General features: G+C 34.3%; 1 protein-coding gene across 3 annotated transcripts in view; it reads right to left on the bottom strand.

The window, feature by feature from the left end:
• Window positions 1-19,285, bottom strand: part of LOC6051672 (potassium voltage-gated channel subfamily H member 2) — a 148,763-nt gene that overhangs the window by 31,830 nt on the left and 97,648 nt on the right. For 2 of the 3 annotated variants that reach the window (XM_038259126.1, XM_038259123.1), the window contains exons 4-7: window positions 17,944-18,125; window positions 14,752-14,772; window positions 5,224-5,378; window positions 2,889-3,012 (exon numbers count right to left, since the gene is read on the bottom strand). In XM_038259126.1, the coding sequence (XP_038115054.1) occupies window positions 2,889-3,012; window positions 5,224-5,378; window positions 14,752-14,772; window positions 17,944-18,125 (482 nt within the window). The remainder of the gene's footprint in view (window positions 1-2,888; window positions 3,013-5,223; window positions 5,379-14,751; window positions 14,773-17,943; window positions 18,126-19,285) is intronic. The other variant, XM_038259125.1, reaches the window with a different exon arrangement.

Genomic DNA, 19,285 nt, shown 5'->3' on the forward strand with positions numbered 1-19,285 from the left:
AGAGCGGAAATCGAACCTTTAAAACGAAAGTTATAGCCAAAATACTACGAAAAATACGCCATTTTGAAATGTGAATAACTTGAAAAGGTAGTGGAGTTTGACCTCGCTCTTAGAAGCATCTGAAAGTACACATTCTAGAGTACATTTGCTGAAAATATCTCGGAGGTATTTTTTGTTTAGCTCTTTTAATCTCAATTTGAAAATGAGCATTTTAAATCGTTTTATGCCCATAACTTTTGATAGAATTGACCAAAATTCGTTTTTCAAGAATAAAAATGTTCATTTTGACTAGCTCTTCAATTGTTGTAAAAGAAGAAACAAATTTTAGCTAAATTATTTCAGGAATAAATTTAATTAATTTGTTTTTATTACAAAAAGAGCGACAATTTATTAAAAGAGGATAACTCTGCGAATATGCGTCCGAAACTCAAAGTAAATTTTTTTTATCAAATTATTATTTTTAATTTGGTATTTGGTATTACCAAAAAATACTATTTTTGGGCCTTTTTACACATGTTTAATATGTGAGACAGAAGGGAGACAGTGAGGACCTACATTACCATATAAGTAACAGCTTTTATGAAAATTGTATACAGTGTTGCCAGTTTGAGCATTTTACTCACCTTTCCCATGCCATGTCAGTGAAATGTTCGATAAAAACGAAAATCGACTTTGTTAAGCCTATTGTCACACTGACATGTGCCATTAAATTTGTGCTATGAAATGTTTCCAAAAAAGTCTGTATTGTTAATCTGATAATGATAAAACATTTCATTCGTTGGTTTTCACAAGCAATAATGGTGAAAAGTTTGGTGAGGACCGTCAATTCTTGGAAAATGTAAATTTGTAGTGCTGCAAAATAGTAGATGACATGTTTAAAAAAAATCTCCAGAATCAATAGTTCTAGTTCGGCCTTATTGCCTTTACGGCACATTTTCGTAAAACGACAGTGCTGCCAAAATGGTTACATCAGATTTTTAATAAAGAATCACCTGAGAAATTCCATGCTAAATAGGGAATCGGTTGTACCCGACCCTCTCCGATTACAATGAAACTTTGTAGACATGTTATCCTATGCTTATATAAACCATTTTTATGTATATGGAGCCAGTTCCACACGATAATGACATTTGAGAAGGGCGTAAGTGTTTTAAATATTTTTGTAATTCGGAATATAAATATTTCTGTATCTCGAAGCCGTTGCATCGTACCAAAAAATGGTCAAAGGCAAACTTGTAGGAAATTTACCGGACTTTTCGATAAAAATACACTGAAAGAAAAAAACACTCAACTTTGATGAGATTTTTTGATTTTAAAGTTTAAAAGTCAAATTTGAGGGGGAGCCCACGATTTTTTTTCGTTCAAAATTTTTGTGAAGATAGCCTAAGATGTTACAAAAAGACTCACGAAAATGCAGGATGGAGCATCTCACCTAAAAATACAAAAATCATTTACTGAAACTGTTTTTGAAAAGTGCTCTAAACGTCAAAATTTTCATAAACCGAATACGGGAATCGATTTTCCAGACAATTTTACATAAAAGTCTCCAAATTGACTACTGTCCTAAGTCCAATCCTTGTGAAGTTACAGCGGTTTTAAAAATAAAAATGTTGAAAAATAGGTTTTTTTATGGTTTTTGGCAATTTCTATATTACAGACTGGATTTTTCAGTCTCGTAAATATTTTTACCGGAAAGCTCATCCAATTTCCCATAACTTTGTCTTTGACCACATTTCAATTGGATGTATGGGCTTACAGATATAAGCTACTTACTGAAAACATCAAATTTTTTAAGTGTAGTATAGTAACCTGGATAGTAAATTAGCTTATATCTGTAAGCCCATACATCCAATTGAAATGTGGTCAAAGACAAACTTTTGGGAAATTGAACGAGCTTTCCGGTTAAAATATTTACGAGACTGAAAAATCAAGTCTGTCATATAGAAATTGCCAAAAACCATCAAAAAACCTATTTTTTCAACATTTTTATTTTTAAAACCGCTGTAACTTCACAAGGATTGGACTTAGGACAGTAGTCAATTTGGAGACTTTTATGTAAAATTGTCTGGAAAATCGATTCCCGTATTCGGTTTATGAAAATTTTGACGTTTAGAGCACTTTTCAAAAAAACAGTTTCTGTAAATGATTTTTGTATTTTTTTAGGTGAGATGCTCCATCCTGCATTTTTCGTGAGTCTTTTTGTAACATCTTAGGCTATCTTCACAAAAATTTTGAACGAAAAAATCGTGGGCCCTCAAATTTGAATTTTAAACTTAAAATTAAAAATCTCATAAAAGTTGAGTGTTTTTCTTTCAGTGTATTTTTATCGAAAAGCCCGTCAAATTTCCTACAAGTTTGTCTTTGACCACTTTTTGATACGATGCAACGGCTTCGAGATACAGAAATATTTAAATTACGAAATACAAAAATATTTAAAACACTTACGCCCTTCTCAAATGTCATTATCGAAAGTAACTGGCTCCATATACACAAAAATGGCTTATATATGCCTAGGATAACATGTCTACAAAGTTTCATTGAAATCGGAGAGGGTCGAGAAAAAAGTACCTGAAAATTCCTGTTTTGGGCTGGAATTGCTCACCTATTTTTTCTATTAATTAAATTGACAAGAAATTATTGTGAAATATTTCACTGATTTGAACAATATTCCACGCCTACTTTTCGAATTTCAATTTCACACAACTTATGAATCTACGTTGAAGACCATACTGAAATCCATTCCGAATCAAGATAACACGCCACACGTAACCCATTATTAAAGGTGACAACCTTCCATCGTCGTGATTATGGTCCTCGCAACCACCCGCCTGGTCATTAGCCTGACGGAGGAGTCAGGGGGGCCAGCGCCTGGGACCATAAATTCCTACCTTAATCGACGGACCACCGCCGGTGTTGTTGGCGTAGTAGTACTCCTGGGTGGCGTCCGCCAGTGCGTCCAGCCAGCCGATTTTGTTCTTCATCATGGGCCGCTCGGCGTTCCCTATCGCGTACCTGTTTTCATGTTTTTTATATGGAAGGGGGCGCAAGGTTAAAATGTAGAAAAAAAGCGACGTATTAGTATAAATCTCTGGGATAGTCCACCGGTGTAGCAGGTGGTCACGAGTGAGGTTAAAAAAAAGTTGGCCGTATAAAACTGTTTAAAATGGCGTAGAGGCAGAGATTTTTGTGAGGCAATGTTGTAGGTTTTTGTTGGTATTGGAGAAGTTTGCCGGCGCTTTATTATAAAGCCTGAGCCAGAAGCTAGATAAAATGAGATATTTGTTTGTAATGAAAAAGTTTATGTATTGTTTGACTTACGGTTGCAGGCTTTAACCTAGATAGAAAGAGGGAATGAATTAAATCGGCTCAATTATGGTTGATTAATTATCGTTCTCCTGTAGGGTGCAGTCTTGCCATGAGAAATGTGGCAACTGGATTACAAATAATGACTTGATTCAGCTCTAGGGATGCAATTTTATATCTTGGTCCTCCAAATGTAGGCTCAAATGTATGTATTGCAAAACATATTTGTATATACGCGAATTGTTAATATGAAATTTTAAGTAACATTTATCAACAAATTTTAACACCGCAGACTGCTGAAACATTTCACCCATCAATTGTCAACCGCTGAAGAAAGGCAAACGACTTCAGTGAGACATTTGAGCAGTATTGCAAGATTGAAAATTTTGAAAGATTATTTTGAAACATTTCAGCGATTAGTTTCACATTCTATGTCGGTAAAAAATTGCTAAATGTCAGCCTGACATAAGTGGCTTATTTTGTGAGACGAAATGTTTTAAAAATAAAATCTACCCAAACTGTCAGTTTAACAATAATGCTTTGCTGTAGAAAAAGGCTGATGAAATATTTCAATTTGGTAAGTTTTATGTAACATTTCATCGGATTGATAAATTTAGGTAAACGGATTCGTTTTTAATTTTCAATGAAATTATTAAGTTACTAGATAAACAAGTCATTATTTGTTGACATTTTGATATTTGCATATGATTACTTGACAGGGACATTAAACATATTTTCTCCTGTAGATTTTCCAGTGACTTTGGTAAATACTTGAATAGAAAAATAAATGTTTTAAATCTAAAAATAAAAAAAATAAAATTCAACTATTTGTTTAGCTAATCTCATAATCAAGCAGCTATAAAAAAATAAATAATTAAAAAATACGGTGTGCCTCTAGTAAGCCGCTACGTGGGTTGCATACTTGCACTTGTTACCTTTTTTCGAAAGCTTTTCTTTCACCTGTGCAACCATCACGCTGAGAATATGACGCTCGCGTTTGATTACATTCAGTTTGTTTTGCCCTTTCAGTCGTACCGGATGACGCACCGTTCGAATTAGTCGCTCGACTTCGTGACGCGAAATTTGGTATTAGTTTTTTTTTTGGTGAAATGTTTAAATTTGATTTCTCAATGTTGAACTGACAGTTGGTTTCACGCTTGTTGAAAGCAACTTCAGTAGTGTTGCAATTTTATTTGTAATGTTGTTGCTTTTATTGAGGTGACATTTTATGCTTATGTTTGATGTTTTCAGTTATTTTTTTAAGAATGGAAAAAGCCTTTTTACCGATGGAAACAACAAGCCTTTTAAGTACGAAAACACTGCGAAAGTGTCCTTTAATGTTGGTTCTAAGATCCACAGACTGATTAGTGTAAAACATGTTTTTTTCAGTTTGATGGAGACGCATGTTACTTTTCACTCAAATATACAACGTCTCTATGGAAACTGACGTTTACTGCGGATTTTAGAGCCCCATTAAAGGCGATCACCGTCAAGTGCTGCTGCGTTGGAACGGAAAAAGGGAGGGAGGATTTGCTGAAAGTAAACAAAGCTCATGACGAAATGTACTGTCGATGGCGCGGCAAGGTGGGGTGAAAGGGGACAAATAAATCTCTGCCTCTACGGTTGAACGAAAAAATAATTGTTTTTTTATTGCTGTTGACAAAAGTTTGACGCGCTTTTTCCTTTACGCCCTTTTCAAACTTTTGTCAAGATGCTCGAAATCAAATTGTGAAAACTAAAGTGGTGTGTGTGAGTTTGCTGTTTCGTTTCATGGTTGGTGTGTGAGTGTGGTGTTTTTATCAATCGTTTTTTTTTGTTTCACACAGTGTCTATTGTTTGTTTTGCATTTGCATTCGTTTGTTTTTTTTTTCATGAGCTAGAGGACACAGTTTTTTTTGTTTTCAAAAGGAGGATGCGTACCAAATACAAGCCAGCCAGTGAGCGATTAGTGCAAAGGTAGCCATCAGTAATACTAAAACAGCAGCGCCATATTCCGAATAGCGGTCGATCTTTCGTGCTACTCGCACTAGACGCAATAGACGTGCCGTTTTCAATAAACCAATTAGAGTCGTTGTCTGTAAAGGAGAGAGAAGAGAGAAAAGAAAAAAACATGGTTTCGCCGCATGTGTGTGAGTGAGAGAGACAGATAAAGAGAGAGGGAGGGAGGTATCGTTCGGAGAAACCAGGGAGAGGAATTTCGGGAGCGAATTACTGTTTTCTGTGTAAGTGTTAGTGAGAGAGAGTTATTAACAGAGTATTCAAACAAGGCAGGAGAGAACAATAGAGTGTAAGAGAGAATTACGATAGGAGCACGATGCTCGATCAGTTTGAGGTTCGCTATGGATACGACACTACCCTAACACATTCAAGAGGGACTTTTAGCTGAAGTCAATCTTCTGAGCATTGAGCGATAATGAGGAAAATTATAAACGTGCTAACCAGGTTATGTCAACCAAAATATAAAATGCACTGTAAAACGTAAGAGATAAAATATAAAGTGAACACCAAAGTCTGGCTGCTAAGAATTTAATTAAACCTAAATTGTTGGCACAAATTAAAAGAGACTTTTTACCACTGAGCTCTGTTTTCTAACTAGCGTTAGCCAAATTAATTTAACCCAACACTTGACGTGTTGGCTTGGTGTTGGTAGACTAGTTTTTGTCATGCTCATAAACTCTCCACATGACTCCCAAAGGAAAAAAAAAGAAGGTAGAGTGAAAAGTTTTAACTTTTCCTCTTGCTGCGGAAATGATTAAAAAGAGACCAACTCAAGGGTACTCGTGGAAAAAACGTTGAGCAAAAGTTGACCTTTCCAACTGGTCGGAGCAATACTAATGACAGAAGTCGGAAATGTGACAGGTGATGCAAAAGTTGTGTCAGATTACTTCTCTTATTATAAGGGAGGCAAGTTGAAGGAGTCTACGAAGATTATTCAAGCTTGGTTGCACATAATCCATGAAAACTTTGGTTTTATGGAAGAACTTGCCTTTCCACCCTCAACGTTTGAAGAATGTGTGAAATATTTCACCGGGCAATTTTGACATATTGGTTAAATAACTGTCACAAAAATTCAAATAGCTTATATAACTAGACCAACCACTATGGTATGTCAAAGCTAGCGATGAAACATTTCATCCATCATCTACCATCTGATGAAGATAGGAAAATCACTTGAACCATGATAAAATGTTTTTTTCAACCAGTTTTGACAAAGCATATCGATAAATTTGTTAACGCATTTCGACTTGATGTGACAGATATTGAACCGAAATATGCTCTCAAAATTGACTAATGAAACATTTTAAAATTATTCGCAAAACGCTGATGAAAATTTCTTAAATCTTGTATTACTTACAACTTTGATATCAAATAATTATGATTAAAAATAGCATTTTATAATTTTTTTGCTTTTTTTTTATTTCAGGAACGTATTTTTATTTGAAAAATAAAACATTTTATGATTTTATGAACATGTAGTTCAAATATAAAATCAATTGATTTTTTTCGATATTGTGTTCATTATGTTCTATTTTTTTTGCCTTCCATTGAAATATTAGTACCAATAACATAAGTCGTATGACATCAACGAATCAGTTCAGGTGAAATGTTTCATCAGTAAATTTTGATAGCAAATGTTTGGACCGAGTCTTGGCACAATATGGTCGCTTCACAAAAAACGATTGAACTACATCGTTGGTCAAAACTGTCTGTTGGAACAATGAAAACTGCAAAATTGTTAAATTGAAACATTTCCTTTTCATTCTTAGGCAGTTTGTGAAACATGGAAATGTTTCATTAGCCAGCTATCACAAATGAGCCATTTTGTTAAACCTACAATGCTAGGGGGGTTTGCTTTAAACGTTCAATCGGTAAGATTTACCATGCCATGTCGGTGAAAAGTTCGTCAGCCTAACATGTGCCATCAAATTTGTGCGATGAAATGTTTCCAAAACACCCACAAAAATTGTATGCCTGATAATACGGCTATAGTGTTGACAGTATGATGCGGCTTGTCTACGTTACGACAGATGTCAAATTTGACAGGTGCTGTCAAAATCGGCTGATGAAATATTACATCCATCCCTCATCAATAGTGGAAAAAGGGATTCCTACTTCGATTTTTGCTGAGTTATTCTTGTTACGAATGTCACTTGAAATCAAATTAAAGAAAGAAAAAAATAAGTAAACAATACTTTTCTTTTTCAACTGTCACTCTAGGGAATAAATGTTGTGTGTGTAACTGTGAGAGAGGGGGAATCAACAAGAAAGATGTGTTAATGTGTGGGCTGTGTAACTTTGTTTGTTTGTTTGTTTGTTTCGGAGTTAAAGTCACCAGCACACGCACTCGCGTGCTGGCGACGACGACGACGACGACGACGGGGTTTCTAGTTGGTAAGGGGTGTGCTGCTCTCGAGAGGATCTTCGGTACTTCAAGAATGTGGTACTGGTTAAGGTTAAGGGTCATCCATCTTGCCAGAAGACGCCACACGGCGTGCCCACCCCCGTCGGGAGGGGGGCCAGTCATAAATTAGGGCGCCCCATTTTTTGTTTTTTTTTTCTCTTTTTTCGCCTTTTTTTAATGTGTTTTTTTCATTTCTTTTAAAAATCTAATTTATGAGTAGCTCCGGGCTGCAGGGCAAATAGTGTTTGCAAGCGTAGTTTAAACGGAAATGTTGCAACCAATATTTGCACCTCACTTGGATCGAATTGTGGGCGCCTGGTGTGTCAGCGGTGTCGGTTCGATGTCAGGCCCAAAAGTAGGGTGGCATGTCGTGGGTTCTTCTGGCAAGATTTGCTGCTGCTTGAAGCATTTTGGCGTGGTTTGCTGGTTGAATAAATGTATTTGGAGTGCGCTTTGTCCTCGCTGGGTCGTGGGAAATTCATTACACTTAAGTTAGGCTAACAATTTTCTGGTTGAAACTTAGAAATCTGATTGAAGGTGACTGATGAAATGTTTCATTAGTTGAGTGTTTGATCGACATGGGTCATCAAAGTTGACTGATGAAATATTTCGCCAATCACTACTCAATTTGGTACAGAAAGGAAAACAAAAGGTTAGAAATATTTCACTGGAATAAAATTCCCAATTGAATCAGTGTTCTAAGTTCTGAACCGAAATTGTAAAAAAGGTTTGAAAATATCTTAGCTTTTAGTATTATTTTATTTTGAAATTTTAGAATGGAAAAAGTGTTATAGTTTGCATATATCAAAACACTGAAAATGTTAGTGTCTGTGTAGGTGTGGTGTCATCAGCTACTGTTTTCGCACATAAAAATATCGATAGGTGCTACAACAGATATGGATAAAACAAAAAAAATACAGGAAAAAATACTCATCTTACGTTGACCGGGCTGCGCTGCCATCCTAAATATCCACTCTTAAAATATTGACCCATGTTTTTAGGGTGGAAAATTCATTACTCGGAAAAACAAACAAAAAATAAAATATACCGACAAAAAAAAAAAAAAAAAAACAAAAACTTTGGTGGTTTCGTGTGTTACACGTGGGCGATACTTTGTGTGTTGTTGTGTGGAAGGTTGGTGGACGAAAAACAACGCTCGGTTCTAAGAACAATTTGGGTGATTTTTGTTTTCAAAACGGAAAGGAAGACGAAGCCGCTAGCAAGATGTTAGGGTGTATTGCACTGCGGTGATGTAAAATGAGCGATAATTTGCCGAAATTGTCAACGGTTGGTAACTTTTCTTACACAACCGAAGTGTGTTGTCAATGATAGATTTTTTTTGTGTTTTTTTTTAACATTTCAAAGGCCAATTTTTACTGCTTTTTCCAGTTTTAAAATGTATAGAAAGATTATTAACACGCCTTTTAATATTTTTTCTTCCATCGGCAGATGATAAATGATGTATGCAATTATATTTTAGTTTTAACAATCGACGTGAACTGTCAATATTCCCTGATGAAATATTTCACAATCATTCATCATCCATCGAAGAAAAGAAAACTCAAGCCGTATTGTAAAACAGCGTTGCATTGTTAATTTGCTTTAGGTTAACAACGGTAGATTTTCTTGAAATAATTCGATGGCGTCGAACTGTCAAAAATTTATTGCAGTAGATCGCGGTGGATAATTTTCTACCACAGTTTTTTGTGTTGGTAAATTTTCGACAGTTCGAATTATTTTAAGAAAATCCACCGCGGTTAACCAAATTCAAATTAACAATACAACTCAGATCATTTGATTAGTTTTTGAAACATTTCATCGGTAAGTTTTCAAGTACCACCGCGGTTAACCGAATCAAATTAACAAAAGTACTTTGATAAACTTACAACTTTGTTTAATTTTCTGGAAACATTTCGTCGCATAAATTTAGTGGCACATGTCAAGCTGACGTTTGGCGGAAAAGTGTCATTCCCCGCGAAACTTTTCAACGACATGGAATAGAAGTCTTACCGATGAAACGTTTAAAAAAATCATCAAAATGATATATTTATCAATACAACTCAAGTCAGTATACCACTGGATTGGTTCTTTGAAATGTTTCAAAAATGCATCACAATTAAAAGTTTAACAATGCGGCTCCAGTCTGTTTGGACTTTGGTTGAAATGGATGCCAGAGATTTTCAATTATTTTTGCCAATTGAAATGTTTTCTTGTTGCGTGTTTGGTGAAGGTTCAGAATTGCCCTTTACGAAAAGCATTTCGCCGGTCCCTTCCTTTTTTAGGCTCGATTAGGTCAGAAAACAAAAACAATAAAAAATACAACAACAAAAAAATCACGAGGAATCAAAAACGTGGGAAAATTGTGGAAATGTTTTGTTGTGGCGCGGGCGGGATTATTATTTTTTTCCATTTTTTTTTCAGTGAGAGTGGCTCAATTTCGATTTCGCATTCGGGTTCGATTATGGAACGGTTTTGCGGCGTCGAACGTATAAGAGAAAATCAAAACACGCCAAAATAAGTGGAAAGAAAAACACTCAGCGCTTTGAGGTAAAATAATCAAACGACGTGATTTAAGTTTTTTTTCTCTGCTTCACTTTGGTGTACGTGTGAGTGCGTGGGCGAGAATGAAAGTGTGTGTGTGTGTGTGTGTGTGTGTGTGTGTGTGTGTGTGTGTGTGTGTGTGTGTGTGTGTGCATTTTTGTGTTGTTTGTGGTTTTATAGCGAGAGTTTTGCAAGCTGAATGAGTTTGCTTAAGGTTTATGTCAAATAGTAATTTTTAGAAGACATAATAATTATACTATTATCAATAATATAAAGGGACAAACTTGTATACTCGATTGTAGAGTATTTTTAATATATTGCATAACGACATCACTTCAAGATTTTTAACAAATTTTGTTTTTTTTTTGTTCAGAAAAAGACGTTAGACGAACATTAGGAATAACAATATGTTCAGAAAGTGATTGCAAACTGTAAAAATTATGCTTACACTTTAATTTGTTTTCACTTTTTCCGCTCGAACTTGTCCCGGAGAGAGAGAAACTTAAAACAAAAGTTTCAGTAACCAAAAATGACTCTCTGCCTCGAAAAATAGGTTAAATCAGAAGTTGCGAAAATGCTACAATTTTCTATCTTTCATTTTTGGAAATTGGTCTATGAAACGATGATTTTGAACTGTTGCAGTTAAATAACAGAAAGTGCTATGGAATCTTATTGAAAAAAAAAAAAACATTTTTGCATAAGAGTTTAATAACAGTTTATGTTATCATAACAAAATTTGTTATTGGTCTGATATTGGTTGAAAGCCAAACCAACTTTGGAATAACTTTTTTTTGTTATGGAAGAATACCGCCAAATGTTATTGGGATGATCGGATCAGTTGTTAAAATAACAAAAATTAATAATTAAGATTTGTTCGAAGAACAACTAAAAGTGTTGTTAGTCTGTTATTACAATAACAATCCATCAGTATAAAATTCAGAACGACGAATAACAAATCGTGTTATAAATATCCTAAAATGTTTTTTGCTTTGCAAAATGTTATTCCCAAGTTATTTCCATCTGCTCGGATTTTGTTCTTTGGACTGTTTAAAATGTGATTTTATTCATTTCTGGGAATTTTGAAATCGTTTCAACATGACCTCTTCTTTGAAATCGAATTGGTTTCTCAACAAACACATAACTTCTATAGTTTTTTGCATTTTTTCAAATATGTCCAGTTCTTTGGACAATTTTAAAGATGATTTTATTGATTTCTGGGAGTTTTTTTTTGTGCAATATTTGGGTAGTAAACTGTTCATTGAAAATAATTCGTTTTAAAAAATCTGTTGATTTTTCAGTTCTTTTCAAACACAGGCTTATATCTGTAAGCCCATACATCCAATTGAAATGTGGTCAAAGACAAACTTATGGGAAATTGGACGAGCTTTCCGGTAAAAATATTTACGAGACTGAAAAATCAAGTCTGTCATATAGAAATTGCCAAAAACCATCAAAAAACCTATTTTTTCAACATTTTAATTTTTAAAACCGCTGTAACATCACAAGGATTGGACTTAGGACAGTAGTCAATATCGAGACTTTTATGTAAAATTGTCTGAAAAATCGACGTTTAGAGCACTTAAAAAAACAGTTTCAGTAAATGATTTTTGTATTTTTTTAGGTGAGATGCTCCATCCTGCATTTTTCGTGAGTCTTTTTGTAACATCTTAGGCTATCTTCACAAAAATTTTGGACGAAAAAAATCGTGGGCTCCCCCTCAAATTTGACTTTTAAACTTAAAAATCAAAAAATCTCATAAAAGTTGAGTGTTTTTTTTCTTTCAGTGTATTTTTATCGAAAAGCCCGTCAAATTTCCTACAAGTTTGTCTTTGACCACTTTTTGATACGATGCAACGGCTTCGAGATACAGAAATATTTATATTCCGAATTACAAAAATATTTAAAACACTTACGCCCTTCTCAAATGTCATTATCGTGTGGAACTGGCTCCATATACATAAAAATGGCTTATATAAGCGTAGGATAACATGTCTACAAAGTTTCATTGAAATCGGAGAGGGTCGAGAAATAAGTACCTTTAAAATTCCTGTTTTGGGCTGGAATTGCTCTACAGACATTTTAGTATCTGCAAAATTACAGGAAATCTCGATATAATTTTTATACTTCCCCTAAGCTAATATTTCTATATAGAATTACAACAGAATTTTCAAGTTTTATAATCAAATTATTTTAGGATTGGGTCAGTAAGTTCAATAATTTTAGAATAAGAAGACAACAACTTCCTTGGTTGCAGTGTACCCTTAAAAAATGTGTTTTTGTACATTCCTTCAAGTATGACCAGTTCTTTGAACTGTTTTGATGATGATTTCATTTATTCCTGGGATTTTTATCATTTTTTTTCAACATAACCTTTGTTCTTTAAAAATGAATTGATATACCAAAAAATGTCTTTGGTTGTTGTATGGTTTCAAACATGATAAGTTCTTTATACTATTTAAAAGGCGAGGTTTTCAAATCTGTAAGGTGTTGCATAATTTTCAAAATAAGGCCGTTGCAAATATTTTTCAAAGTTTATGTCCCCTTCAAAGTTGGCCTGAATAATCAGACGGAAAAAAATATTTTTTTGGGAAACTTCAAAATTTTAATGAAAATTTAAATTTAATCAACTGAAAACCAGTTAAAATGCATTTTCCCGCGTTTATAATCATATTTAGCATGTTTGAACTCCTTTGAAAACATTTTTAATATTCATGAAATATCAATGTGCAGTCCCACAAAAATTTTTTTTTGCGAAAAAAATCCGTCAATACCTCGATATTTTCAAAACTAATGATTGAAAAGCAACTGTACGCCTGTAAAATTCACTTTTAAACACTTTTTTCATTCAATTGTTAAAATCTAGGCTTGTAGTTTAAATTTTTATATACGGTGAAATGTCTACTCTGCGAAAAATCCATCGGCGAAAAGTCTCATCCGGCAAAAAAAAAAAAACAAAAAAATGCCGACAAGATTCAAACCCAGCTCTCAAAGAGGACTGGCGCCTTTACCCACTCGCCTATCAGGTCATTTCGGTCGAGTGGGTTTCCCGTACTACAATTACTACTTTTTTTTGCAATGAAACTGTGTCGTCCCTGCTTTTACCTTAATGAAATTTTCAACGCATGAGTTCTGATTTTTTATAAAGAATCTTAATTTCTATTTCGAAAAATGACCCACAGATGGAGCTAATAACAAATGTTCATGCTGAGTTTCAGCCGTTTGTCTGTGATATTCCAGAATCCTCAAAACAAAAATCGAAACAATAAGCATCATTCTAAGCTTAATTTTTTAAACGTTTTCACATTCAGCTTGCACATTTCATTTATGGGTTTCCTACTTTGAAACGTTTTTGAATAACTTAAAAATTCTAAGGGACTAACACTAATCTGATTACGGATGGTTTTGTGTGTTTGTTGTGTGTGAAGTGAAAATGTAGGTAATGCTAGAAAGATGAAACAATTGTGAGGGTGGTACATAAATCAATCATAATTAAAAAATTAAAAAAAGTAAGCTTAACCAGATGAATTTTGGCACATACAAAGACAGTCATCAAATCTGGGCATAGATCGCGGTTCATAGATTTCTTGACATTTTTGTTTTCTAAACTGTCTTAAACCAGAATGGTAACCTCTAGTTAACATTTGGCTTTCAGGCATCGGCAACTGGGATGAACAGCAGTCTGGTGAGTATTTACAGGTAGACAAGGCATTTACACACACATAGAAGAAGAGAAAGAGATAGAGTGAGAGGGAGATAGCGAGCTGCCTTTTTCACATTTCCGGTCGTTATTGAATAGCAAGTTTGTGGCAGTGGGTAAGTTGTAAAAAAATACATATGTGAGAGTGGGCATAAGGATAAGAGTATAATATGTATAAGTAGGTATATTTATGTTAATATTCGCTCAAAAGCTTAAAGGGAAAGCAGAAGCAACAGCTGCAACAAAGTCATACCAAACAATGTTGGACAGAGAGGAAAAAACAAAGCTCAACGGAAATTGGTGGTACTCGGTTTCATATATAGGGAAAATATAGCTGTATATTTATGTTTAAGCTTGTACAGATCATAGTTGTATTCGAACCAAAAAAAGGTATAGAGATATCACAATGTTAGTACCCTAAAGGGAGCACAACGCTTGCTAGCTTGAACAGTGTTTCTTTGGAAAATGGTTTAATTAAATTGAGTGTTCTTAGTTTGGCGCCAAAAAAATTAAAAAAAAGAAAGGAAAGAATGAAGATAATAAGAGTTGATTAGAACGTGACGATATTGAAGAAAAATAAAAACAAAGTTCGTTATGAAAAACCGGTGGTGTGGAAAAAAGTGGTGGGATAAAAGATTGGTTCCTTATGTTAGCAGATAGTTAGTAGTTGTAACTTTTTCCTCTGGTTTTGTTTTACATGGGGACATTACTCGGTTTGATGTATCTTTATACATATGGCAAAGTGGTGGTAGTCGGAGAGCAGTTGGGGAAGGCTGGTTGAAGAAATACGAATCGTAAGGGATAATACCTCATCTTTGTCCAAGCCAAGCTGTGAAATATATAGAAACTTGGTGTCATTTACTAGGCTCACAGAGTCACAGAGAGTAAGACTTAGGTGGTAGATTTCAAGATTTTTGGGATAGTAAAAATACAAAAAAAAGCAAACAAGAGAAACTAAGAGTAGAGGGAAGTAGAAATGGTAGAGTACAACTAAATCAGGGAGTTAACCCTCAAGCGACCAACGGGGAAAAGAAAAAGGGGGTTTCGATGGAAAGCTCAGCGGTTTTGTACACATGTTTGCTTTCCCACCAAACACATATTAAAGTGAAAGGAAACATTTTCTAGCAGAAATACGGTGTGATAGAGAAAATCGTCCGTCCTGGCTGGATTTCTGTATCCAGCAGAAAACTTACAAAGCTGTACAGCGATTTAAGAAAAAGGGAGGGGGTGGGTGTAGAAATTCCCCAGGATGTTGGGATGCCATTTGCTCTTTAAACTCACTGGCCCCCCACTTTAAGGCGAAGAGTTCAACTATGCTGGAATGAACTCTTGCTTGAAAGGATAGAGACAACACATTCCCATGCTAGGAAAGTCCTGAGTAAAAAAAAAATACACACACAGGAAATTGATATTGCACGATTTGTTTGAACTCTTTGAAATTATTTGCTGCTGCCTCCCTGCTTTTGGCAGGTCTTTGCGGATTTTATTTTCACTCGACGATGAATTGAATTTCAAGGCAAATTATCCTCGAGCAAACACAAATCGATTTCATAGAAGGGAAAAAATGTAAAAAAATAGGATCGAGCTTATTGATATTTTGTTACGGAATGTGCCGCAAACAGACGTTTTTCTTTTCTCGAGAATCAAAAGCTGATTAAAAAAAAGCTTTTAATTCAAAATCAAAATATTCATTGTGACTATTTAATCTGTTGAAAATGTTATCAAACTAAAGAATTGTTATCAAATCTTGAAGGATTGAGTAACTTAATTAAAAAATTTCAAGAATTGAAAATCGAATAACAAACTTTTGTAAAATTTCCATCTCTTTTTTATTTGGACATAAACAGATGGTTATTCTTTCAACATTTGTAAGTCAAATTAAACCAACAATTCCTTCACTAAAAGCTTTCACATAGCGCGCAACAACGAAGAAAATGAAAGTAAAATAAATAAATAAATAAAATCAATTAAAAGAAAAATGCGAATCAATTGAAGTTTACAGGAGGGAGCGAAGAATCGATCAAAAAAAAAAAAATGTAAACACAAGCACAAACAACATAGAGGTTGTCAGACAGAGAACGGGAGAGGCCACTACATGGTACACACAAGTAGTCACAAATGAGAAGGACAAACACTTGGAGTTGCGCTGGTCAGTTTTGGGGTTTAGTTCAGAGGACGTGCAGTTTCTTTTTTCAGAGAGTGAAAACTTTGAAGGAGGTTAAAACGTCACGAATTTATATTTGATTGATTTCACCTCAAAACTACTGAACCATGTTTTAAAATTTAAATTATAAAAAAAACACTAAAATTAAACAAATGATGTTTTAAAGAGCATTTTCCAACGTTTTCACAAATTGAAATTTATGAAATTTAGCCATTTTGCATCAATATTTTTACTCATACAAGTATTCAACAAATTTTTGGAGCTATCCATACTAAAAGAAGAAGAAAATTAAAAACTATTAACATTTTTTTGATTTATTTGATTGATTTGGAGTTTTGATCGATGTGTTTTTTGAAGAAAATTAAAAAAAAAAAAATTAAAACTATTAACATTTTTTTGATTTATTTGATTGATTTGGAGTTTTGATCGATGTGTTTTTTGCTAAATATTAGCCCTTCGTGTTTTTATAAGCAGGAATCAAACAATTTTTTAGGGTCCTAAAGCTTTATGAAAATTTTTAAGTACAACGGTAAAAAAAGGATTTAAAACAATTTCTGATTACCTTTTTCCAGTTTTATGCATAAAAAAATTGACAAGACAACATTTTTTCGATAGATCAACTATGGTCTCCTTGGAGGCTTGGAACGAGCTGTCAAGAATGACCTTTTTTGTCAAGAAGATTTGCGCAGTTAATTTTTTAAGAATCAATTTAAAAATCCATTTCAAATCCTTTGCGGTCGTATAAAGGATTATTTTGTTTAGAAAAATAAGCTTTATCGTTGTAAACAATAAAATCATATATTCAAGCTTGATTTTAGGACCCAATTTAGATTGAAAAAGTGACATAACTTTTCTGGTGTAATGTCACACATTTTTAGAGGTTAAAGGCACAATTTTTTCTGACATAACAATGTACATCTTACCAGATGTTATACCACCATGATTTTTTTACTGTGTAATAGTTTCTGACATATCGATTGAACTGAAAAATCAGGGCTAGATAAGTTAAATTACTAAAAAAGTTTTTTTTTTAAATTTTTATTGTTTTAGTTTTAACTCAAAAATATTTTTTATTTGTAGGAAAATTAATTTTATTTTAATAAAATTCCGAATATTTTTCTGGCATTATCGTATGGCTCCCATAATTTTAGATTTGACATTCATAAAATTTTGGACAAAATTTCATTCTAATAAAAAAATAATAATAGAAAACCTTTTTTTGTGAAAACGAGGAAAATTGCATTTTATTTAAATAAACCAAATTTAATAACGTAAAAAAATCTGGGAATTGACTGCAGATGGGCACACTTACAGGCACACCCGAAATCCCACAATTATTTCAATAAATTTGTCTCTGAAACCAATTTTGGGCATAAATTTCTGGGGAAAAGACGTGTTGAATTTTTTTTTGGAGATGACCAATGGATGTGTTGCCTGGTAAATCCAACGTTATTAGGAGAAATGTTAGCTGAATTTACACGCTGAAAATTTTTCGACAAATCTGAACTGTTAAAAATTCTCTCAATCGGATGGTAGTAGGCTTAATTCGTTTAGATCTGTTATTTACTTTCCATGGCTGTAATGCGTCTAGGTGAAACTATTTGGTGGTTGGACTAAATTGTGGGCAACTAAATATTTAACTTAAATGCTAGGGTTTAAAACAATCGCCGTGAAATAAAAACTACTAAAAATGTCTGAAAATCAAACTAAAAAAATATCTCGCAGTTAGTTCTACCGCAACCCCCGGCCAGCATTTAGTAGCAAACAAGCTTGTTAAGGAAACACAATCCAAAACCACAATACAATAAAAAAAAACAACAAATCTGCACACATTACCTCGTCCGTATCACTTCCGACCAGCAGCAGGTCGAACGGGATGGCCGCCACCAGGTCGATCAGGAACCAACCGCTCAGATAATGCACCGCGATGCGGCCCGGGTGGGACACCACCTCGTCCTGGCCGTTGACGAACGTCGTCCGAAAATTAATTAATATATCTATGACAAATGTTACATCAACTGTGAAAAGAGCGAAGAGAGAAAGAGAGTTAGTTTGGATCACGGAAACTTTTTTAATTATGACATCCAAATATGGTGAACAAAAAGTTGAACGTGTTTGTGGAAGTGTCATTCGGAGCTATACACATTTTTTCACAAAAAAAAAAAAACAGAAAGGAAATACCTTACATCAAAGGAACCCCCCCTCAAATGAGTTTCCTTCCTGTCAACCGATAAAGTCGATTTACGGAAAAAAAGCGAAAAAGCATCCACAACAGAACAAAAAACGGTTTATGGGTCGTTTGGAACCGCTTAGAATATGGACGGAGGAGGAGTGTCTGGGGGGAGCAACCCCCTGCACCGGTGAAACCAGCACCCCCTCCTGGAAAGTGTGCCATAAAAAGCTGTTTATGGAATAACGTTGCATATTGTTCAAGGTTTTCTTTTTTTTGTGAGCTGGGTACGGTAGCGCTTTCATCAGGAAATAAATTGTACGGATTATATTTGGGTGAAGTGTTTCGAGGTGATCAAACAAGTTAGTTGGAGGAAATGTGAGTTTGGCAAGTAGTTTGTTTGATGGGAAATTGCGATAGTTAAATGGGATAATGGTGGCAAAATCAACTCTAGGTCAGGGAATAAATCAAAAAGTAGGTATAGCAGGTAAAGTTAATAAATGTTGAGCTTATAAAAATAGTCATATCACATTGTAACTAAACGATCGACTCAGAATAACGAATGCAGTAGTTGTTCTGAGTTTAATTTGGCATATAATTCTTTTCTCCATGATTTCAATGAAACTTAGCGAAACTTATTTACCGTGGAGATTTTTTCTTATCCTCTTTAAAAATCGGAGCATCAACCCTTTCCGTCTTCCAAATCCCTTTACTTATCTTTGGTGCGTGGCCGGCAATAGATGGCTGTCATGGTGGTTCAAGTTTAATTGAATTGGCCTTTTTGAATTAGACACAGCACCAGATATCCAAGTAAGTAGTATTGTAAATTTGATTTTGGTTAACCGCGGTGGATTTTCTTAATGTGTTACATACATGTAGAAAATCACAAAATTTCATAATACAGAAAAATTATTAAATCCATTTAAAAGATGAAACTCAGTCACTCCTGAAAGTTGCACGAAGATATTTGATGATTAAACTGAGTAAGAGGCGATTTAACCTAAAAAT

Source organism: Culex quinquefasciatus, chromosome 3 (assembly GCF_015732765.1).
Source record: "Culex quinquefasciatus strain JHB chromosome 3, VPISU_Cqui_1.0_pri_paternal, whole genome shotgun sequence".
Classification (NCBI taxonomy): Eukaryota; Metazoa; Arthropoda; class Insecta; order Diptera; family Culicidae; genus Culex; species Culex quinquefasciatus.